We start from the raw sequence: 23,975 nt of genomic DNA on the forward strand, positions 1-23,975 counted from the left end.
CACCCCCGGGGCCCCCATCATCACACCGCTCTGCCTCCCACCGTCAGGCTCGATCCCGCGCCCCGTGCCCTCTCTCAACCTCATTTCTGGGCCCGGACGTTTGCGAGGCTCGGGGGTGGACGGCCTGGCTCTTCCTAGGATCTCAGCCCGGGGCACAGCAGTTCCCCAGGCGCGGGGCGTAGACACGGGCCGGGAAGGCCCGACCCCGGAAGCGGTCGCGCGCCGGCGCCGCGTCTTTGGTTGCCATGGCGCCGCCCCGGAAGTCGAACGCGGCGCGCGGCTGGCCGGGCCGCGGCCTGCGGGCGTTGTCCTTCTGGGGGCGCCGCAGTGGGGTGGAGGCGGGGCCGGGGCGCGGCGTGGGGCCGCCCTGCTCGGCGCTCCTGGGCGCTCTGCGCCCTCAGGTGAGGCCCCGCCGCCGAGGCCGTCGCGTTCCTGCGCGGAGGGTGCGGCCGTGCGTGGGGGGGGCGAGTGCGCATGCGCGAGCGGTTGTGGGCGCCAGTGTCTACGCGGCCGCGACCGTTTGGTTTAGATGCTGCTCGCCGGATCCGCGTCCTCCGGGAAGGCTGGTGCTGACCACTGTGCCTCTCTTCTTCCTCCGAGTTCCTATGATTTGCCGCGTGCCTCCCGATAGTTGTAATTGCATTCTTCTTCTTATTGTTGGATATCCCAGAATTTCATTGTTCCTAGGCTTTTTCATTCATTTGCAGTCTGCTTTTTTGTGTTGGCGTCTTGCAGGGCGCAGTGTACCTGTGGCTAGAGCTCTGGGCGGGAGACTGGAGATATGTTTTTCCCGCCTTACTCGCCTCTGTCTGGGGCGCCGGACCCAGGCATTCCCCCCCTTTTCCCCATCAGGTAGAGGGGACGGGGCGGAGACGGTCCTCCACTCTGTAGAGCAGCTGGGGCGTTAGAGTGGATAGTTCTAAAAGTGAGAGTATCCTACCGTTGTAAGCCGTTTGGGGTTTTCAAAGCGTTCTTTGCTCAGGAAACATTTAATGAGCACATTTCAGCCCTGGGCTTTGGCAGTACAAAAAGATTGGCCCAGCTCTGCACTCAGGGACTTAGAAGCACCGGTAAACGGTCGCGGGGGGCATGGCGCTGTCACCTGGTGGGAATGGGAGGTGGACAGTGGCAAGACAGCTGCCAACGAATGCATCTGCCCAAGTGAAGTCATCGTTTATATTATTTTATTTAAAGGTGGCTCTTTTTTCCTTTTCAAAGAATGTTAACTGGAAAGCAGTTCAGATGCCCTAGAATCTTGGCCTAGCTGGGACTTTGTTGAGACTGCAGTGATGGAAGTGTCTGGGGTAGTGGGGATGGAGCAGAAAGGGCTCCCGTTTTCTGATGGCTGGACCCAGAGGTGTGAAAATGACTCCTCTGCTTGCTGTTTCTCCCGAAAGGTTGTCCTGGCTTTCATCTGAGAGTGGTCGTGACTCCACGAAGTGCAAGGCCTCTGGGCCGTGCCTGATTCACTGCTGGGCACAAACAGCACTTGTTTGATTGTGTTTGGAAGGAATTCACTTCTTTATTTTTTTAAATTTATTTATTTTAATTTTTATTGAGTTAATGTTAGGTTACAATCTTGTGAAATTTCACTTGTACATTATTGTCTGTCAGTCGTGTTGTAGGTGCAACCCCTTCACGCTTTCTGCCCACCCCCCCACCCCACCTTTCCCCTGGTAGCCACTAATCTGTTCTCTTTGTCTACAAGTTTAAATTCCTCATATGAATGGAGTCATACAGAGATTGTCCTTCTCAATCTGGCTTATTTCACTTAACATAATACCCTCAAGGTCCATCCATGTTGTTGCAAATTGGACAATTTTGTTCTTTTTTACGGCTGAGTAGTATTCCATTGTGTATATATACCACATCTTTATCCAATCATCTGTTGATGGGCGCTTAGGTTGCTTCCATGTCTTGGCTATTGTAAAAAATGCTGCAATAAACATTGGGGTGCACAGGACTTTTGGAATTGCTGACTTCAAGCTCTTTGGATAGGTGCCCAGTAGCGGGATGGCTGGGTCATATGGTAGTTCTATTTTTAATCTTTTGAGGAATCTCCATACTGTTTTCTATAGTGGCTGCACCAGTTTGCAAGGAATTCACTTCTTTATTTTTGTTAATTCATCAAATATTGATTGAGCGCCTGCCATCACTGGACACTGACCTGGGTGCTGAGGATTCAGCGGGAGATAAAGTGGAACAGTGTTTCTGCTCTCATGATGGGACGTGATTTGCTTTGTGTGTGTAAAGAGTTCAGCCTTCTGGGTGGAGAATGGGTTGCAGGGGGGTAAGGATGGCACTAAGGAAACCAGTCTGGTCCTCCTGCAGTTGTCCAGGATTGCAGGCGTGGATCTGGAGTCTTCTGGTGTAGAGCTGACACAATTTGGTGCTGCACTGAATTCATAGTCACTTGCTCCTCAGGGTCACAGTTGAACTTTGTGGGGTTGTGAAAGCACTTTGCCGCTGGCCTTACAGCTTGTTGAGTGTATCTCTTGCCTCGCCTGGATCAGGACTGTCCCGGAGCACCTCGTCCCGGGCAGCTCTGTGTCTCCTGTCGTGGGCCCGGCACAGAGTGGCTGTCAATGCTGAGTGGACGGATAGAAGCTAGACCACAGATGGCCTAGACACCCAGGGCTGCCCCTGTGGTAGCTTGTGCTCGAGCTTGTGAAGATCCTGCCCACTTGCCCCAGGAATGGGACCCACATTGTGTTTTGCAACTGTCTGGTTTCAGGATGGCTTTCTGCGGCTGACATACCTCGGGTGGTGACAGCCCACTGCGATTTCGAGCTGTGAGCAGCATAAAGATCAGCACATCAGTCTGTTTTCCTGATGCTTAGCTTTGAGAGCTTAAAATTCAGATGCATCAGTTCATGCGAACCAGTAGGGATGTGACATTTCAAGTTCATTACATACTACTGTTAACCTTCCTTTTTTTTTTTTTCTGTTTTAGGAGGAGGTGACGGGAAAACAATCTGGCATCAGGTATCTGTTTATTTACTTCTCTAAGGAAGAGGGCTTAGTATTTCTCAGGGCTGGGAAGGAGTCAGCTCGGGCTTCTGTACTGTGGGGATGGCCCAGCTGGTTCATGTGTCTGTTCTGCAGACGATTTCTGAGCCCCCTTCCTGCGCTGGCCCCAGCTGGGTGCTGGGGGACAGATGAGTCAGCCCACCCCCTGCCCTGCGGGAGGTTGGAGTCTGAGGCGGGAGACACGTATACACTGACGGTTGATACGTTGTGTGGGAGGGAGGCGGTGTAGGTGTAACAGGTCACAGCCTCTTAGTGTCCAAGCCCCACTTTCCCCATTGACAGATGGGACGACTGCCTGCCCCACGGCATCACGTGAGCCACAGAAACATACATCTTAGAGGAGGATGTGCGCGAACTGCCCGACCCCGTGCCCGACACGTCCCAGTGCTTACTAAGTGGTGGCTGTTGTTTTGATGAAAATATAAACATGTGATTACTTCCTCTGTGAGGGCAGGTTGCTCTCCAGCCCCGGCCAGCAGCCTGGCGGGCTGCCTGTAAGAGGGGCTGGAGTGGAGGAGGGTGCGCTGCTGAGTCGGGAAGAGCTTCAGCTCTTTCTGCCCGATGTACTTGTTTCATATCCGTCACCTGTTTGGGGGACCTGCTGTGCGTCCCCCAGACAACCTTGCAGCAATCCCAGCGAGCCTGCAGAGGAGCTGCTGTTCTCATCCCCATTTGTGTGACAGGAGGTGGAGGCCCCGAGAGAACTCGCCAGTATTTGAGGCTCAGGCATGTCGGCACTGGAAATGAACCGGGTCCTCCAAGGGTCAGCTGTGGAGCAAGCCGCTGGCCCTCCTCTGGCTCTTCCCGGGGCTGCCTCATCATTGGTGCTTGGGGGTGGTTTTGGCACATTTCTGAAAAGAGGTCCCATGTCTCTTGAAAGGAGAGGTGGCCTTAGTTCATGTCTTCCTTTCTTTTTTTTTTTAAACCGCAGATGACTATCTTGTCCTCTTGCTCATCACTTTACTGTGCTCTGTCTCCCACATATATATTTAAAACTCTTTGTAGGCATACATTTCTCAGTCTTCTTTTTCCCTAGAGTTTAGGATGATTACATCTCGTGGTTTCCTAGGGCTGCAGTAACAAGTGCCACAGCTGGTGGCGCAGTGAGGCCAGAGTCTGAAGTCGAGGTGCTCGTGGGCCGCACTCCCTCTGGAGAATCCAGGGGAGGAGCGCTTGCCTCCTGGCCCCAGGCATTTCTTGGTTTGTGGCAGCATCACTTCTGTCTCTGCCTCCATCTTCACATGGCCACCTTCCCTCTGTGACTGTGTGTCCCTGTGTCTTCACATGGTGTTTTCTGCATGTGTGTGTCTCTCTCTCTGTTTCCTTCTTATCAGGACACCTGTCATTGGATTAGGGTCCACCTGAATGACCTCATCTTAACCATGAAGAGCCCACTTCCGAATAAGGTCACATTTACAGGGACCAGGGTTGGGACTTCAATGTGTCTTTTTGGGGGACACAGTTCAACCCATAACATTTCCAAGCAAGGGACAGTTGCAAGTGAAGAGTCAGGTTCAGAGGACTGCCCTCGAGGATTTCTGCTCTTGCCCACGCATGCACTCACGCAATATGTGGTCATGGCTTGCCTCTCATGTACCCGTGGGCTCGGTGCTGGAGCTCGTAGGGTGGGCACATGGACTAGGGGGTTTGCTGCAAATGCTCGCACTTAAATCTAGAATCAGCGGGAGGAGAGGGAAACGGGCGACTGGGAGAGCCCCGCCCTCCTGCATCTGTAGGAGGGACGCACCCAGAGGACTAACATGCCAGGTGGGGAGTTCTGAGCGCCCGAAGACTGGGGGAGGCAGCCAGAGGGTTCCTGGGGGGAAACGTGAATTCCAGCCAGTGGATGAGAATGGCTCCCTGGGGAAGTGGCCTGTGAACTGTGCCTTGCTCACGTGGTTGGTGGAGTTGGATAAGAAGCATCGAGAAAGGCCTTTCATGGGAGGGAACGGCGTGGGTACAGGCTGGCAGGTGGGAGAGGGTTATGTGTGTCCAGAACAGCAAGGAAGTCATCGAGTCCCACCAAAGCAGCGGGTGACTGAGGCCAAGGGGTGGCGTGGCAGCTCGAAAAGGTTGGCAGGAGTTAATAAGTAAAAGAATTCAGAAGTGTTTCTTGCAGCCAGAGGAGAATCTGCGGGCATCTTCTGGGTAAACTGAAGGCCCCTCCCCCCGAATCCTCTGGCTGGTCCTGATTTGCCGCGTTCCTGAAGCTGAGTGTCTGTTGGTCTTGTGCTGCGCACATTTCATCTTGTATTAATTTTCTTTTAGGGAAGGACCCACGGCAGGAGTGAGGGAAACTGAAGAGAAGTTGGACGTCGCGCGGGCTCCATAAGTGCCTATGGTAGGTCCAGCTGGGGGGCCTCCTCCGTGACCGTCTGGCCACACCCTGAGAGGGCATTGGGGCCAGGGAGAGGAGCTCACCCCTCGGAGGCCCCGTTTCCTGCTCCTAAAGGGGGCTGAGATATTGGCCCCATCTGCCCCATTGGGTTGGGGCGCAGCCCTGGAAGCGTTTGTGATCGTTAAAGCGTGGTACAGGCGGAGGCCCCGCCCTTGGGTGTTTACGTTGTTGCCCTTGCCTCTGCCGTCGTCCCCAGGCTGGTCAGCGGCTGCGTGAGGCCGCCCGGTGAGATGTGTTTGAAGCGCAGCGTGTGGGTGGTGCGGGCGAGGCCAGGCTGGGGCGCGGTTCTCACCCGAACGCCGAGTCTGCGGTGGCCTCTAAGGGCAGAACACGAGCAGGGTTCAGCAGGGACGCGGGCTCTGCAGGCTGAAGTCGGAGAGGAAGGGGACCCCTCGGCGGTCGGCCGTGACGTGTGCACACCAGTGAGGCCCGTGGATTCGCTGCCCTGCGGGGGCACGTGGTCCCCACACGTGAGGGTCCAGCTGCTGCGGGGCTTCTGCCCTCATTCCCATGGGGGTGCTGGCTCCACGCCGATCCTGACCGATCAGTTCACCTTATCTGGTTGTCACATGGCACCTCATAGTTCGCAGAGAGCAGTCCCTTTGTCCCTCACCTCGCCCCTGTGGGTGTCGTCCTCGTCCTGAGGAAGGCCGGGCTCACGGACGGAAGCCGTGGGCTGTGTGGGGAGAGTGGACGCTAGGGTGGGGTCACCCTAGGCTTGAATCAAGGCACCATGACTCCCTTCGGTCTGGTTCTTACACAGGCCCCTGGCCTTTGAGCCTCAGCTTCCTCATCCGTAAAATGGGGAAGATGATGATGATATCAGGTGTTGCTTGAGTGCTTTCTGTGCCAGGCGCAGCTCCCAGTGCTGTCCGTGTGTTCACTCACTTAATGCTCACCATAACCCCACGAGGTGGGTAGATACTGTTGTTATCCCCATTTTGCAAATGAGGAAACGAAAGTTCAGAGAGGTTAAGTACCTTGCCCAGAGTCACACAGCTGTGAGTGGTGGAGCTGGGCCTCAAACCCCAGCCGTGGACCTGTACTACCACAGTCCCACCTCTTTGACACTGCCAGCCTTGCTGGGGGTTTCGGGGTGAGGAGGGGGCGGGCTGACATTGTGTGGAAGTACCCTGGGCTCCACCTGGTGGATGTTGTCCCTGGAGTGCCTCTCTTTCCCTCTTCTGAGGAGGGTGTGCGTGGGGTCATCCCCACATCCGACGCCTTTTCTGACTATCAAGCTGCCCCAAAAGGGAAGCTATGCCCATCCACAGAGGAGGCGCCTCCATCTGCAAACGGCCCTCAGGTCCCCTGGCTTCCAAGCTGGTTGGCGCAGGAGCCTTCAGATGAAATTGCATACCGATATTACCATATGTAAGCTGCTCTGGCTGGAACTGGGCTGGGGGCCTGGGATCCCACGCTACCCGCCCGAGCTGTTTGGAAACCAGACTTTTCATAGCAGGAAACTAAGGTCCAGAGAGGTCAGGTAACTTGCTCGACGTCACACGTGGTTCTGACAGGCCTGGGACTGCAGCCAGTCTGTCTGCATTGAGCATGTTGCAGGCCAGGCACCGTGCTAGGCGAGGGGCACAAGGCAGTGAGGAAGGAAGCCAGCTCCACCCTGAAGCAGGGGCAGGGCTGCAGGGGTGCCGAGGAGCTGTGCGCCCGGTCTGGGGAGTTGGGGTTTTGTGGAGGAAGGGACATTCCTTCGCTGGCAGATAGATGAATGGGCAGTAACTTAGCCAGGCAGCGAGGGAGGGGGAGAGCGGCAGGCCGAGACCCAGCATATGCCAAGGCCCTGAGGTGGAAGAGAGCAGAAAAGGCCAGTGTGGCAAGAACAGAGCAGGTGAAGGAGAAGGCGGCATTAAGATGTACCTGGAGAAGCAGGTGAGGGCCAGGGGTCTGCGTATTTCAGGTGCACTGGGGAGCCACGGAGGTCATTAAACAGGGGAGTGAGGGGGTCAGATAAACGCTTAAAAATCACCCACACTGACAGAGAGTGCAGCGAAGTGGGGAGAAGGCAGGGAGGTAGGCGTTCCTGGGGGAGGGGCCCACATGGGGACAGGTATGCCTGCCCACCCAGCGGAAGTCAGCTCCAGAGTCCCCCCTCAGAGCCAGCTGCCCCCGGCCCTCGGAGCTCCAGGTGCCTCCCTGCTGTGGCTCCTGTCACAGTTGCGATTAAACAGAACTTGGGGCTTATTTCATTGCTGCCTTTCTGTCCCACTCCACCAGGATTTCTCAGTCTTGGCACAACTGACATTTTGCGCTGGATGTTTGGTCCCGGGGGGCCCTCCTGTACGTTGTAGGGTGTTGAGCAGCGTCCCTGGCCTCTGCACACTGGGTGCCAGAAGCATCCCCCATCCCGGGTGGTGACAAACGAAATGCGTCTGGATGTTGCCAGTGTCCCCTGGGGGCGGTCTGCCCCGGCTGAGACCACTGCGGGGAGTGTGTGGAGCTGGGGTGAGGGTGGAAGCTCGCACGTCTGCAGGATTCCTTTGGGATGGGGGGAGTTGGTTGTGGAAGTTTCAGAGCTCTGCTAAGCTGATCTCTTCCAGGATTATGGCAGGAAAAGTGAAATGGGTCACTGACATCGAGAAGTCGGTGCTGATAAATAACTTTGAGAAGAGAGGATGGGTCCAAGTGACAGAAAACGAGGACTGGAATTTTTACTGGTGAGTACAAAGAGCCACATTCAATTGTTTCCCTGAAGCCTGTTCGTGGGTGGTGTTATTTCTAGCACCAGAGTGCAGACTGCACCTGTGCAGGCCTGCGTGCCCCGAGGTAGGTCGGGGTCTCCAGGCCGTCGTGTGCCTCCCATGACATGTTTTTCATCCCAGGGCACTTTGTGAGCACACGCCGAGCCAGCTCTCGGTTCGCAACCTTGTGGAGTGTTCCAGCGCTGCTGTTTGTCAGCCTGGGGGAGAAGTCCGGGCATGTTTCCGCACAGCCGAGGGGGCATAGCACTGTGGGAATTTGGGGGGAACCAGAGCCCACCCCTCCCCCCAGTCACGTTTGTCACAGTCAGTTCCGTGCTGGGAAGCGCACTGTGCAGAGGGCTCTGTGCCTCCTTTCACTTCCCTCTGGTATGCCGAGGGTGCTCGTTAGACTAAATAGAAAACAACTGGAAAGTGAGTTAGACGAGGAAAAGAGAAGCGGTCTTCTGGCATTGGCTCCACCCGGCCAAGAACCTGGGAGTCTTAGACTCCTCTCCCCGCCCCACCTCCCCCACTTCATCCGGATGAGGTCCTGGGTCCAGGCCTGGTCTGCTCCCTCCCTCGGGGTGACAGTCATAGCATCTGAAGGGGTCCCTGCCTCAGGGCAGCCTCCGCCTTCCGGCAGGGTTACCTGTCAAGACATAAATCTGCTTGCTGCCTCTGCCATCCCAGACCCTCTGCAGCTCCTGGGCCCAGAGCGTTGCAGTGAATCTTTGGGGTGGGGCGTCTGGTGTGGGAGCTCATCAGGGTCTCTGGGGGCTTTTTCACCCTGCACATCTCCCCCGCTGCCTAAGACTCACTCTCCCTGCTGCTGCCCTGAGAGATGTCCCGGCCTCTGTCCAGCCCACTCCCCCCAAGCAGCAGGCTGCACACTCTCCCCCGTTGACCTGCTGAGACCTTCTTGCTTCTGCACCTCCGTACGTGCTGTGCTTTCTGCCCCCTCCCAGCCCATCCTTGGGAGACGCAGGGCATCCAGGGGCTGGGTGTCCAGGCCCTGGAGCAAGAGTCATGCTGGGTGGCACCCCCGAGCTTCTCCACCGCCGTCTCGGTGGCTGTTAGCAGAGGACTTGAGCTCTGTTTGCAAATACGCTTGTCGGAGGTCTGAGTGAGTCAGGGTAGCATGGGGCTTGGAGCAGTGCCCGGCATGGGGTGGGCACTCAGTGATGAGTGTGTGCCATTGCCGCCCATTGTGCACCAGCATGCGTGCTGCCTGACCCGGAAGCCACCTGTGGCTCTCGCAGGCTCCCGGACTGCTTTATTGGGGTGCCACGCAGCACGTGCTGGGTGCCACGATTCGTGACTTCCCCGCCTGTCCCTCCTTACGTGCTCCTGTGAGCCCTTGAGAGTGAGGACCGTGCCTGGCTTGTCTCAGCAGCCCCAGCGCCCAACGCAGCCCAGCATAACGTGGACAGCACCTAGCTTCCATCTCCAGCAGGAGAGGAGGGAGCCCCTTGCTTTGCTCCCAGCGGCAGTTAGAGTTCCCTGCGCTTGAACCACAACTGATTTCTCGCCAGGAGCAGGAATGCCGCTGGGGAGAGCGTTTATGGAGAAATCCAGCACCGGTATATGGTTTGGCGTTGAGTTTATGTTCTTACTCCTCAGAGGTCAAATGAAATAATTTATCCAGATCCCTGTTTCATAAGAGCTCTGCAAGAAAAGGCTGGATAAGCAGTGTTTTGGGGGCTGGCGCGGTGGCGCAGCAGTTAAGTGTGCACGTTCCACTTTGGTGGCCTGGGGTTCGTGGGTTCGGATCCCGGGTGCGGACATGGCACCACTTGGCAGGCCATGCTGTGGCAGGCATCCCACATATAAAATGGAGGAAGATGGGCATAGATGTTAGCTCAGGGCCAGTCCTCCTCAGCAAAAAAGAGGAGGATTGGCGGCAGATGTTTGCTCAGGGCTAATCTTCCTCAAAAAAAAAGACAATGTTTTGTACTTACCACTTTGCATCCCCAGCTCTGTGCCACGGGCTCAGCAGATGCTCAGTTCTGTTGGCTTCTCTGAGTAGGTGATCAGTGGTCAGCGAAGGAGTGGAGTGCTGTCTTCTTCATGCCAAATAGGAAGCATTTTGGAGCTGTTCTTTCTGTCGCTCTCTTTTTTTTTTGGTGAGGAAGATTGGCCCTAAGCTAACATCTGTAGCAGTCTGTCTCTATTTTTGTATGTGGGATGCCTGCCACAGCATGGCTTGATGAGTGGTATGTAGGTCCTCACCCAGGATCCGAACTGGCGAACCCCGGGCCACCGAGTGGAGCATGAACTTAACCACTACACCACTGGGCTGGCCCCTGGAGCTATTCTTAACAAAAGAGAGACAATGAGAGAGGGAAGAAAAGAGCTAAGCAGTATAATAACTTTGGATAGTTGATATCTTAAGAGCTCCTGTTTTTTTTTTTTTTAAAGATTTTATTTTTTTTTCCTTTTTCTCCCCAAAGCCCCCCGGTACATAGTTGTATATTCTTCGTTGTGGGTCCTTTCTAGTTGTGGCATGTGGGACCCTGCCTCAGCGTGGTTTGATGAGCAGTGCCATGTCTGCGCCCAGGATTCGAACCAACGAAACACTGGGCCGCCTGCAGCCGAGCGCACGAACTTGGCCACGGGGCCAGCCCCAAGAGCTCCTGTTTTAAGCACTAAATGTTACTGTTAGTTCTTAAGAAATAGGTTAGGGTAAGATATTAGAAACAACTAAATGTTCACCATTTTGGGAGAGTAAATACGTAACTGATGGAGCCATTAAAATAATTGCTATGAATATACAGCAGTTTGGAAAATTGTATGACAGTAAATATGAGGAAAAGCATGTTATGAAATTGAATTTGTGTTCTGTGCAAAAATTCTGTGAGAAAACAGCCTGCATCTGGGCAGGAAGGAGAAGCAACGAGAAACGCGAGAACAATGGCTGTGCTAGAGCGGGTGGCTTCGTTGTCTGTTGCTAAATTGATGGTGAGTTTTGAACACTACAAAACTTAGGGGCGTCAAACAGCGTTTTTTATGAGTGGTTTCGTGGGTTTGGCTGGGTGGTTCTTTTGGCCTAACAAGACTTAGCTGACACTACCTGGGCTCGTGCAGGCATCTGCTGTCAGCTGGTGGGTCAGCTGGGCCCCGCTGGTCTAGGAGGCCCTCGGCTAGGACGGCAGGGGCTTCTCCCCACAGATCCCTCTCATCCCTCCCGCCGAGGAGCCTGGGCTTGTTCTCTGGGGGTGGCAGGGTCCAAGGGGGAGGGTGGCAGCTCCCAAGGCCTTTCGGGGCCAGTCTCAGAAGTGACCCACATCACATCTGCCGCATTCTTTTTGGCCCAAGCAAGGCATCAGGTGCGCCCCAATTCAAGGAGAAATAGATTTCACCTCCTGGTGGGAGTGGCTACAAAATGACGTGGGATGGAAACAAGAAGGGTGGGGAATTGGGACCATTTTAGAGTCAGTCTGCCCAGTAGGTGGATGTTTATTCATTGGAAGGGTCCCTTGTTTCTTGGAGAAATGACGGTGCCAGGCCTCAGGAAGAAATACACGCACAAGGTGAGCTTGGAACACCTTGTCACACCTGAGAGCAGGGACGTTGTCGAGGACTGCTGGAGTCACCTTAATACGACTCAGGAGACGACTTGGAGGGCTCCTTCTGCCCCAGACGGGGACAGTTTGAGCTTCCGTGGGAATAATTGTAACAGATTGAAACTCATCAAATATGTCTGAATTTGTGAGTTCATAAAAATGCAACAAAACAAAACAAAACCCACTCACAATTTGTGGCACATTAAAATGGCCACAAAGTTTTAAACACTACTCCCCTGTAGAAATGGAGTCTTTGTCCCCTCCCCTTGAATTTGGGTGCCTCTGTGACTGCTTTGACCTGTGATATATGGTGAAACTGATACGTGTGTGGCCCAGGCCTTAAGAAACTAGCAGCTTCCATCTCCTCTGTGGGAACCGTCTCCAGGAGCCCTGAGCCGCTGTGTGAGCAGCCGGACTCTCCCGGGACTGTTTGCTGTGTGTAGGCCTGTGCAGGGAGGGGCAGCTGCCCCCAGCCTTCTGGCCATGCCCACCAGGGTGCCAGAGGGGAATGAAGCCTTTTTGGACCCTCCAGACCAGCCCATCTGCCAGCTGAATGCCACCCAGTGACCTTAGTCCCACCACTTGGAGCAGAAGAACGCTCAGCCGAGCCCTTCCCAAATTCTTGACCCACAAAACTATGAGATAGAATAAAATGGTTGTCTTAAGTGGGGTAATTATTTTGCGGTAATAGATCCCAGAACACAGCGTGTCACACATCTGAGAATGGTAGGGATCAGCTCCTTATTTCAATGATAAACGAGTAAGTAAATGAAAGAATCTAGCGTTTTATTCAGTCTTTCCTGTATAAACTATTTTTCGGGTTATCTAAATTGTTGATGAAGGGAAATTTCTCCTTGTAGAAATATTCCCGCTCATAAATGAAGGAGGAATGAAAAAGAATATCACCATTTTGCAACCCCTAACGAAATAAGGGTCTAGGTCTGTCAGGTGTGGGGGCCGCTGGCCACGGGCTCCCGCGTGCTTCGCTGTGCCGCTCCAGCGGGGCTGTGCCGTCCAGTGAAATGCACGCCACGTTTTGAGGACTTAGCATGGAGAAGCAAGTGTAAAGTTACACATCACTAACTTCCATATTGATTATATGTTGAAATGATAATATTTTGGACATATTGGATTAAATAAGCGCTATTAAAATTATTTTCACCTATTTTAACTTTTTTTGTCTTGTTTTAATGTGGCTGCTGGGAAATTCAGAGTTACCTATGTGGCTCTCGGTTGTGGGTCGCATCATATTTCTCATCTGTGACTGACCAGCTGCAGGTGCCTGCTGGTGTCAGTACACGCCACCCAGGACGCAGCCCTGCCCAGAAATTGACCTGCAGCTCCTGCCGCCTCTGGGTCTGCCTCACAGGTTACAGGAAGTCGGGGGAGCCCAGAGCCCGGGAGAACCTACAGGACAGATGACCCAGGGTCTTCAGCAAATAAAAGCTTAAAAAAAAAAAAAGAAGAGCGGGAGAATGTGTTGATTAGAAGAGATGTGAGAGAGAACAATTAATCGGGAGTTCCGGCCCTTATTTGCACCAGCTGTAAAAAATATTTATTAGGGAAATCTGAACTCTGACTAGCATTTGATGATTTCAGGAGTTACTGCTACTTTTTTTCAGTTGTGGTAACAGTATGAAAGAGGATATCGTACAATATAAAAAGGAAGCCCAGGGGCCAGCCCCGCGGCCGAGTGGTTGAGTTCTCACGCTCTGCTGCGGTGGCCTGGGGTTTCACTGGTTCGGATCCTGAGTGTGGACATGGCACCGCTCGTCAGGCCGCGCTGAGGCGGCGTCCCACATGCCACAACTAGAAGGACCTACAACTAGAATATACAACTATGTACTGGGGGGATTTGGGGAGAAAAAGCAGGGAAAAATAATAACAACAATTAAAAAAAGGAAGCCTTAACTGTTAGAGATCCTTACAGGGATTTTTTGGAAGAGATGATGTGCTGTCTGGGAATTGCTTGAGGATAAGCCAGTGCTGTGGGGAGCAGGTGGGGTACAGACACGACAAGCCTGGCTGCGTGTGACAGCTGTTGAAGTGGGGTAATGGGGTTCTGGTACACTTTTCTCTCTACTTTTGCATGTGGTTGAGCTTTTCCAAAATAGTAAAAAAAAATTAATAATAATCCCTGTCTTCTCATGACCATGGAGTGAAAAGAAGCCCTGTGGTCGGTGGGGTGGGATGGGGGTGGGGCGGGATGGGGACTGGGGAATGAGAGGCCACATGACGACCCGCCTTGTTTTGTGACTCTGGCTCCTTTGCTGGTGCCAGCCTTCTGTCCTTCCTGCTCCTTCCCCGCCTCTGGAACTGGCGAGGAGGGATAGGTGTGGCAGGGAGACTAGCCTCCTTAGAGGATTGGAGCATTTCTCTTACAACTCCCCCTTTCCATGGGGTGCAGCCAGTTCAGCTGGCCTGTCACAGGTCTCTCTAGGAATGTGGGCTGTGGACTCAGGGCCCGGGAATGACCTTGTGATTTTGGTTTTAAGGGGTCTTTGTCCTTCCTGACTTTGGGTGCAAATACTGTGTAAATGAGTTTCCTGACTTCAGAGTCTGAAGGAGGCTGTCTTTCATTAGTTTGTTATCAACAATCAGTGGTGTAACTGATGAATAAACATTGAGCATTTACTGTGCCAGAGAGTGAAACTGTTCAGGGTACAGAATCAAAACCGCCTGTGTCTCAGATGGTTCAGGTCACAGCCGGTCACGGGACACCATCCTGCACCAGGAGCTGGGGGAACAGGTCAGCTCTGAGGGAGCGCGCTTCCGGGTCGAGAGTCCCCTGGGCTTTGACGAGTGCTGCCACCACGTGGACATACTCTGAGCTGTCCTCTTGCTCATCCTTTTCTTTCAGGATGAGTGTGCAAACCATCCGAAATGTTTTTAGTGTCGAAACGGGCTATCGGCTCTCCGACGATCAAATAGTCAACCATTTTCCGAACCACTACGAACTGACACGGAAGGATCTGATGGTGAAGAATATTAAAAGATACAGGAAGGAGCTGGAGAAAGAAGGCAGTCCCCTGGCAGAAAAAGATGAAAATGGGAAATACCTCTATCTGGGTTTGTGCCTCTTTCACTGGCCTCAAGTTTTAAGTAAATAGTTGAGTTTTTTACTTCAGTGGCACGAGGCACCAAGATGGTGACTGTTGGCTCTGGTGGGTGGGAGTCTGTGCAAGTTGTGGCGGGCACCTCGTTCATTCCGAGTGTCTCCAGAATGGGGGGGCCTCAAGCTGTTTCCATGAGTGCCTTGGGAATGTGCTGCCTGCATGTGAGGGACAGACTGTCCTCGGGGCTCAGCATGGGGGGAACACAGCCTGAGCTACGAACTGCCACAAAGGATCATTACTGTGTCTGGTGATATGCAGGGAGAAGGCTGTCCCTGTTCCATCGTGTCCATGTCACCAGTTCCACGGGACCGGTGACAGTCCCATCTGGACTGTCGGATAGTTTCAGAATCCCTTTACATACCCGAGAAAAATCATATAACCCACCTCTCTAGGCCTCAGTTTCCTTGTCTGATAAATGGGAATGATGATAGACAGGTCGGTGTGGGGATTAGATGGTGCCGACCTGTCAAGTGCTGAGCACACGGGTAGGAAAGCTCCCTTGTTGTGCAGGAATTGAACGACAGAGGTCCTTTTCTGGTAGATGCTGGGTTGGGGGTGGGGGGCAGTGAAGCCGGCCCCTGAAAAGGTGGTGGCCGTGTTTTTCTGTTCATGGCCGCTGGTGGGCTGGCTCACCGTTGTCCCCTCTGCTCTCCCTTTCAGACTTTGTTCCGGTCACCTATATGCTGCCCGCCGACTACAACCTCTTCGTGGAGGAGTTCAGGAAGAGCCCCTCCAGCACCTGGATCATGAAACCTTGCGGCAAAGCCCAGGGAAAGGGCATCTTTCTGATCAACAAGCTCTCGCAGATCAAAAAGTGGTCCCGGGACAGCAAGACATCTTCGTAAGTGTGGGGAGCCACCCACCCCGTGTGCCTCCTGGCTGAGAGCTTCGCGCCGCCCGTCAGTCTTTGGGCCGAGGACTGGGTGGCCCTCGCTTGCTCTTAGGTGGACGTCGCTGTCGCGTGGCAGCAGGGCAAGGCCGTGTGGCTACAGTAGCGGCCCAGCTGTAGACTCTCCCCGAGGGGAGCGGCAGAGGGAAGTGGTGGTCGAGCAGCGTAAGGTCCAGGAGCCGGGAGCCTCGGGCGCCCTTTGTTCCGAAAGCTGGTGTGAGGCCCGGCCAGTCCTGGTGTTTCTGAGGCCCAGAAGCGCCTGCTTAAGACCTGGGCCCAGGGTGCCTGCGTTTGAATCCCTGTCTGACACTTACTGTCTGAGTAGGTTTTGTTGTGTAGACTCTTAGATGCCTCATCTGGTTAGACTTGGGACACTAATAGCACCACCCGCATGGCACAGGGTGCAGGTGAGGTGGGCACGGACCGAGTTAATCTGCGCCGATCACCAGTCAGCATGCGCAGCCAGCAGTCGGAGCAGCGCTGGGCGCTGGTCAGGCCAAGTCTCCCCCGGGGTTTGGAGGCTGTGATCCTTGCCCTGTGAGGAGTGGCAGGTGGAGTGTGTTTACGTCAGATGGCAGGTGCTAGGCCCCGGGGGTTCAGGCCCGGGGAGCACTTCCTTGCTGGGTTCCCAGGAGCTGCTGGCTCTGTCACCAGGGTGGGGGCTCCTCCCCCCGGATGCTCCTCACCCTCGTTTTCTCCCTGATGAGCCCGCCGCTCACTTAACCCGAGGCGAGGAGCTCATCCCCAGCCGACTCAGCACCTTTGGTCTTGCGTCTGATCTTGACCGTGTCTGCCGCGTCAGGTTCGTGTCCCAGTCCACCAAGGAAGCCTATGTGATCTCTCTCTACATTAACAACCCCCTACTCATCGGCGGGAGGAAGTTCGACCTGCGCCTGTACGTGCTGGTGTCCACGTACCGCCCGCTGCGCTGCTACATGTAAGAGCCCCGGAGCGCTGTTTCCTTTCCTCAGACTGTGCTGTGCCATGACCCTCGGTGCTCCCCAGCACCACGAGGGTCAGCGAAGCACTCCGCACATGGGGTGCCTGGCACATGGTGGTGTTGAGCGGTTAACCTTGGTGCTAGCGTCACTCTTGTAAATAAAAGCAGCTCTTCTAACCTTGCCAACGTGTTCGGTGGAAGAAGCCAGACAGAGAAGGCCACACACGGTATCATTCTGTTTATGTGAAATGCCCGGAATAGGCAAATCTCTGGAGACAGGAAGTAGATTGGTGTTTGCCCGGCACTGGGGTTGGGGAGCGACTGCTGGTTGTCACCGGGTTTCTTTTGGGGGTGACCCAAATGTTGTAGAATTGATTGTGGTAATGGTGGCCCGACTCTGTGAATATACCAAAAACCGCTGAGTCGTATACTTTAGGGGGGTGAGTTATGTGGCATCTGAATGTTATCTTAATAAAGCTATTAAAAAATCCATGAAAAAAGTTAAAAAGCAGCTCTTTTAAAAGTTTAAAACAAAAAAAGCAGCTCTTTTTTGAGAACCAGGTGCTGGACGTTTGTGCTTCTCCCCCGGGTGTGACGGCGTCTGAATCCCCACCCAGGTACAAGCTCGGCTTCTGCCGCTTCTGCACCGTCAAGTACACGCCAAGCACCAGCGAGCTGGACAACATGTTCGTCCACCTCACCAACGTCGCCATCCAGAAACACGGGGTGAGCGTCTCCTCTCGCTGGAGCCTGAGGTCGGGGGCTGATCTTGCGGGTTTCTTTCTTGTTCTGTGTTTGCAGAGGGCAGGGTGGGTACGGGAGTGACAGTAAAGATACTCTGGCCCTGATGAGGAGTGGGGGCTCTAGTACCGGGTGTGGTGTCCTGGGGTGGAGGTAGGGGTGTGGGTGGGGCATGTGGACAAAGAAAGCCCCACGTTCAAGTCCTGCCTTTCTAGTTCTGTGGCCTTGGGCAAGTTACTTTGACTCTCAGAGCCTCAGTTTCTCCATTTGTAGAAGGAGATAATATTGTGACCATATAGGGTTGTTGGGAGGACTACACGAGAGGACTCATGCTTAGTCATTCATTCGCTCAACAGACCCTCACTGAGTCCCTGCTTTGGTTGCTCCCGTGCTAAGTGCTGGGGCTGCATGATAGGCAAAGACTACCTTGGTCCCTGCGCTCGTGGGGCCTGGAGACTATGGGGGGAAGACGCTCATCAAATAATCACACTGATGATTTGTATGAGTGTGTGTAATTGCAAACTGAGATGCGTGCTGTGCAGGTAGGAATGCACATCTGGAAGAGTGTGGGATGATGGAGGGGGTCCCCTGGTCCAGGTGGTGGCAGAAGGCTTCTGTGCAGAAGTGGTACTTGAGCAGAGACCTGAAGTATGAACGGGGTTACCCAGGTGGAGGTGGGAAGGAGCGTTCTAGCGGAGAGTATGGCGGGTGCCACGGCCCTGTGGCAGGAAGGAGCATTGCAGGAGGTGGAAGAAGGTCAGGGTGGCTGGAGCCCCTAGAGCGAGGGTGGTGGAGTGAGAGGTGCCTGGAGAGGCTAGCGAGGGCCAGTCCACGGGACATTTGTCGGTTCTGTGCAGGCTTTGGGGCTTTGATCTAATCCTAACTAGACAAGTTCCGAAGGTCTCATTTCTTTATGAAAGACTCTTCTATTTGGGTCTTGGTTGAATGGAGGCTTTGAGTACCATGGTCTTTGTAATAATTTGAGTAGAGAGTAAATATTGATAGAAAACAAGCTTTTCTGAGTAACCTACTGAAGGGTTTGGTCAGACCAGCCTGGACTCAGCCTCTCATCCATCACGTACCCTCTCTGTGACTTCAGCAAGTCACCCGGCCTCCCTGGCCCTCCTCGTCTGCAAACGGGAGCACTGGTGTTTACCTTGCTGGTCATGAGATGACAGTGGCTGCCATTTACTGAGGGCCACAGCTGTCTTCTGTGTGAGGCCAACCCCGGTTCACCTGCCCATCAGGTTTTCCTGAGAGGAAACTGAGAGAGCATCATTGTCACATTTAAGGTTAGAGGAGAAAGGATGACCCAGCCCAGACTTTATTCATAAGAATCGGGAAAGTGATCCTTTAGGTTACGCAGCACGAAACTTGCCAGCTGTTTAGAGAAGGCTGAGTGGTGACGTCAGACCCTTTGTAGCCAAGTGGCATGTTGAGTGAAGTCTCGGCATGGGTGGGAAGTGGCAGTGACAGACCTTGAGTCCACCTGGTGTCCCTGAGGACAGTGCAGAGTACGTTAGCCTGCCAAGACCCTTTGACCTGGGCCGCCAGACTGACCTTGGGAGGGTTCCGTCTGATGGGGCTTCTCAGGCCACCAGTCAGCTGGGTCTGTTTCCATCAGTAAGGAACAGAAGCCGTTTTCTAGAAATCCACCGAAGGAGCGAGCAAAAGGCGGCAGTTAAGCTTGCTGTCTCCATGTTGTGGTAGAAGAGGCAGGACTGTCCTCATTGGTCCTACTTGTAACTGCTTCTCTGTTTGCTGTGAGAAGGGGCTTACTCCGAGAAACCGAAGTTTGAACCGTGAGTGAAAGAAAGCTTCACGTGCCTCTAATTGAGAACTGCGGAAAGAGCAGGAGTCGTGTTGAAGCCTGAAATGCTGTGGAGCAGCCAACGGCTGTGGGTGCGGCCTGGGCCTGGTGGAGCACCGCCCCGCGCCCGGGGGCAGAGCCCAGGGGATGCAGCGCTGCCCTGCCCTCGGGAAGCTCAGAGGCAGCAGGGGAGGCAACAGCAGAGGACTTGGTCCTGCAGTGGGGGTGCAGCAGGGGTCGGGCGCGGCCCAGGAGGCAGGGCGGGTCCTGACTGCCGAGGGTTTCCCGGCAGCAGAGGACACGGCTTCAGCGGGCAGAGAGAGGGGTGGAAGGAGCAGGCTGCATCCCAGAATGGGCGATGTTTGCAGACTGATTTGATAGAACGTTTTGAAATAAATCTGATAAAATAATGTTCCACAGGCTGCACAGCAGGAGATGTTTACTTGCTTTTTATACCTAAGACGGTGCGTAAGATGGTGTTTGGCCTTGGTGTATACTTTTTGTAAGTAAACATGAGCTTTTCTTGATAGTAAAGCGCACCTGTGACTGGAAAAAGGAAGGTTTCTGGGGGCAGTTAACCTGGTTTTTCCTGTAACTTCTGATGGTCCTTTGATCAGGGTTATAAACACTGAGTTATTTGAGAGTACATTTGAGGTGAACAAGCTCGAGCACCTCATCTTTTAAGGTATTTAAGTAAAAATTGATGTGTAAAAGGAATTTGTCTCTGACCTTGAAAAGGTATTCTTTAAAAATATGGTTCATTTCTCTGTTTTTATATGAAATCAGTCAGCTTTGAGTCAGTGGCGTGTGTTTGCTATTAGGCTGGTTCGTTTTAGTTCACAGTTCTCAACTTTCTACTTAGAAAATGGAATCCCAGTCCCGTAACATTGTCATACACCTCAGCATCTTCCGGCTTCTTGCCTCCGGAAGAGGCAGTGAGTGGAGGATTAATGTTCAAGGACAGAGAGGTAGAAAGAGCAGTGCACTGGTGTCACAAAACCTGGGCTCGGGTCCCAGCTCCAGCACAGCTGGGATGGAAGATGGGCAAGTGACGTGACCCACCCCCCCCCCCCCCCCCCGCCCCCACCGCCACCGAGCCTACATCTTCTTACCTGAGGCTGGGACGTGGACCCGAGGCTGGGACGGTATGAGGGGGGTCACGTGCCTGGCACAGGGTCTCAGCTTGGCTTCTCTAGGAAGCAGACTCGGAGGCAGAGATGAGTGTGCAGGTTTATGGGGGCTCCATGCTAGGAGCACACGGGGAGGGGGACGCAGCTATGGCAGAGGCCCCAGGCGACACCAGGGCCCTCTGGAGCTGGGTGGCCCTGCAGAGCCATCAGATGGAGGCAGGGGCTGATAGCCTGACATCAACCTGTCACAGGCTGTGGGCTGCCTGGGGAGGGTGCAGCCTTGGAACAGGCGGCTCCCTTTAGTCAAGGGCAGCTCCCTGAGGAGTCTTAGTTGGAAGAATGAGTGCCTGGGTCTTGAAGGAGCTCTGGGTGGCGCTCCCCAGCAGGCGCTGCAGAGTATGAATTATTAATTGTGAGAATCCGACAGAGCTGAGTATTTGAAAAACATGTATGTGTAGGAGACCCAACCTCCCTGGGGCAGGGGCCTGTCTGCGTTGTTGCTGGGGGCCAGCCCCACAGGAGAGGCACGCGGGAAATGTTCAAGCATGAAGGGCAAGCGCTGGATTCCTCAGGGTGCATTGCCTGGGCCCCCGCCCCCTTTTCATTCCCAGGAGGACTACAACCACATCCATGGGGGCAAGTGGACAGTGAACAACCTGCGGCTCTACCTGGAGAGCACCCGTGGCAAGGAGGTGACCAGCAAGCTGTTCGACGAGATCCACTGGATCATCGTGCAGTCCCTGAAGGCCGTGGCGGTGAGTTCCAGCAGCGCGAGGGGAGAGGGCCGGGAGCCTGGAGCTGAGAGCGAAGCAGAAAGCACAAAGCCGATGAGTGTTTGGGAGTTGGGGGTGCTTGTTGCTCTTTTGCTAAAAATACCTGTTTTCACGGTCTCACCTCCTCCGTGTCTGCCAGAGGCTGAGGCAGTTTCAGGAGAGAGGGCCCGGCTTCTAGCCAGGTGCTGCCCAGGGTCGCCGGGAGCTGGGCCCGCTGCGGAGAGGCAGAGCCCTCTTGACGTCCTTGTCTGCTCTTCTGTGCCCTTGACTCGATGATGCACGTTTTGGCGTGAGCTGCCGTTTTGCAGATGGACGCTCAGCTGCCCCCTTGTCTGTGGACAGTAGGGGCTGCACAGATCCTCCCCTCCTTTTAGCCCTAGTCTCAGCTCTGTCGCCGGGCTGTAGTTTTGTCTGGTGTGTCTTACTGTTCCGAGGCAGGTGTGCATCTGTTCTCGAGGTAAAGGAAAGGCATCAGCCCTTGGGCACCAGCGTGCGGGCGCCTTCTCAGTGCTTCCTTGAGTGTTCGCCACCCAATGACTCAAGCGAAACGGAGGCTCAGGCCCTGGGGAGAGGACGTGGAGGGGCAGGCGTCAGGCCCAGGCCTGCTGAGGGGGCTCCTAACAGACAGCCCCCGGGCAGGACCTGAGGACACATGGCCTGGGCCCAGACAGTCAGTGACACGTCCCCGTGGAGTGTGTGTGTGTGGGGGGGGGGAGGGGGGTGCTTCCCATTCTTTTAACAAAGGTGCTTTCTCAAACTTCAAAAACTTAAAGAATCACCACCAAGGCGAAACAAAAAACCAAGGCCGGACTGCCATGGGTGTCCCCCACACTCGGAGCTGAGGGCCATGACAAAAGCTTCACTCCACAGAGTCAGAAACGTGTGATATTGTTGCTCAGGAGTAAGTGTGATGTGGGTTTGGCGGCGTGGAGATGCAAGTGAAAATATTTACATGAAACCCTCTCAGTGGCAGCTAAAGGCCCTCCTCCCAGTTCCACCTTTGGAAACGCCCACTTAAACTGATTCCCCCGTATGTGTGTGGAAAGCTTTGTGGAATCAGCTGTGTAAAGAAAATTACAGACAGAGGGAGGTGCCACTTCTGGCGGCGTCTTGACTTTCCTGTGTCTCGAGTTGAGGCTCTTCCCCTTTCACAGAGTGCCCCGTCAGCTCTGCATGCTTTCATTCCCAGGGAGGATTTGAAGGGAAAAACCCCAGGATCTAGTTAATCCAGTTAACTGGACATACGGCTTAGGGGCTGCGTTTCATGTGTCTGACCCCACAGAGGCCACCTGTGCCTCGATGGCTTGTGGGGGTCTCGGTGGGGAGTGAGCAAGGCGTTCTGGGCTCAGGTGAGATTTCAAGCTGGGCCTCGCCATGTGCCGACTGGCGACTTTGCACCAGAGCCTCTACTCTCGGCTTCTCAGCGGCCTCCTCTGTGGCTTGGGGATCTTGATGCCCGTGTCACAGGGTGGTTGTGTGAACACGCTGTGCAGAGGTTAGCTGAAGGTGGGAGAGGTAAATGCCGGCGTCTGTCGACACGTGATCCTGGGCATCTTCATGCCTGGTCGACCCAGCTCTTCCCCCCTTCCTGGCCCGCTTTAGTTTGCCCTGTGTTGGCAGAGCTTTGAGAAATCTTCGGCTATTTAATCAAGAAAAGCTATGTTCTGGCCCCAGCTCTCGCCTGTCTCACGGCTGGGTCCTCTGGCAGGTGCCTCTGAACATCTGTCTCCTCCTGGACCTCAGCCTCCGGGGCTGAGAAGCTGCTGGATTTCTAGGGCTCCGAGGGTATTGGGAGCAGAAATTTATTTATTTAGTTTTTATTCACTTAGCAAATATTCAGGCACCCTGTTTCTACCAGGCCTTCCGAGAATCTAGGGGAGAGGCGGGCAGGGGAGCAGGTGCCTGCAGCCACGCGTGGGGTGGGCTGGAGCGGGACGGGAGGGTGCTCCACGTGGGAGGGCCCGGGCCCAGAACACGGGGCAGGATGGGGGAGCAGGGAGCCAGAGGGCTGGGGCCGGTGGAGTTTGGGGTGACAGAATGGTTAGCAACCTCCTGAGCAGCAGAGGCTTCCTGGGAGAGTGTCATGTGTGTGCTGGCTGGGGTTGGGACACCAGGCTTTTAGTGAGAGTGCGATTCCATAAACCACGTGATGAAACAGCTCCCCAACCCCGGTCTGGTTTCCCCCCTCAGGGAGTGAGAGGGCTGGACTGGGCCAGCTCCCCTTAGGAGTTTCCAGCTCTACATCCAGTGTTTTAAGTAGAGTCCGCATGCCGCTGGCACATAAGAACGCCTCACTCTCGTGTCTGTGTTGTCCCTCACTGTGGGGTGCACAAGAATCCTGGGAGCATTGGAACTGCTGCTTGCTGGGCCTCTCCCGCAGGTTTTAATCAGGCAGCCTGGGTAGGCCCGGGAATCTGCATTGTAAGCAAGTGGCTGGTGGGTTTATGCACTTAGAGAACAGTTTATGAAATGGAATTGAAAATTTAAAAGAAAATACAAAAATTTTATGTAAAGGGATTGACTCTGTCACAGAGAACAGAGGTTCATAATCTGGCAGCCCACGTGCCAAGGGCCTGAGAAGGGACCAGCAGCCTGGCGGACGGGTGTGCGTTTATGATGAGGCTGCACAGCCCCTCACCTCCAGGTCCCAGGCTGGGGGCTGGACTCTGTCCACCCGAGGACAGTCCCGTGCTGATGAAGACATTCACGGCTGGTCATCCAGCCCCTGATGCATGAGGGCTGGAGACCCAGTGGCGCTTCATCAGTGCCCTTTCCAGGACCGAGGAGCTTTCCCTGAGCCCTGGAAGAGGCACAGAGGAAGGAAGGGAGGAAGTGTTGGGCTGGAGGTTGGCAGCCACTGGTCCTAAAAGCGAGATGCAGCCCGTCCCA

The 23,975-nt window shown here is 54.5% G+C and overlaps 1 protein-coding gene across 4 annotated transcripts in view; it reads left to right on the forward strand.

The window, feature by feature from the left end:
- The first annotated feature begins 247 nt into the window (after positions 1–247).
- The window catches only part of TTLL1 (TTL family tubulin polyglutamylase complex subunit L1), a 30,496-nt gene continuing 6,768 nt past the window's right edge, over positions 248–23,975 (forward strand). The window contains exons 1-10 of one of the 4 annotated variants that reach the window (XM_070506762.1): positions 265–401; positions 2,954–2,985; positions 4,365–4,436; positions 5,299–5,371; positions 7,984–8,100; positions 14,548–14,756; positions 15,464–15,644; positions 16,495–16,629; positions 17,250–17,358; positions 20,925–21,068. In XM_070506762.1, the coding sequence (XP_070362863.1) occupies positions 7,988–8,100; positions 14,548–14,756; positions 15,464–15,644; positions 16,495–16,629; positions 17,250–17,358; positions 20,925–21,068 (891 nt within the window). In that variant the 5' untranslated portion in view covers positions 265–401; positions 2,954–2,985; positions 4,365–4,436; positions 5,299–5,371; positions 7,984–7,987. Of the gene's footprint in view, positions 402–457; positions 634–2,953; positions 2,986–4,364; positions 4,437–5,298; positions 5,372–7,983; positions 8,101–14,547; positions 14,757–15,463; positions 15,645–16,494; positions 16,630–17,249; positions 17,359–20,924; positions 21,069–23,975 lie in introns of those variants that run through there. The other 3 variants (XM_070506763.1, XM_014864402.3, XM_014864403.3) reach the window with 3 other exon arrangements.

The sequence above is a fragment of the Equus asinus genome, chromosome 4 (assembly GCF_041296235.1).
Source record: "Equus asinus isolate D_3611 breed Donkey chromosome 4, EquAss-T2T_v2, whole genome shotgun sequence".
In the NCBI taxonomy this organism is placed as follows: Eukaryota; Metazoa; Chordata; class Mammalia; order Perissodactyla; family Equidae; genus Equus; species Equus asinus.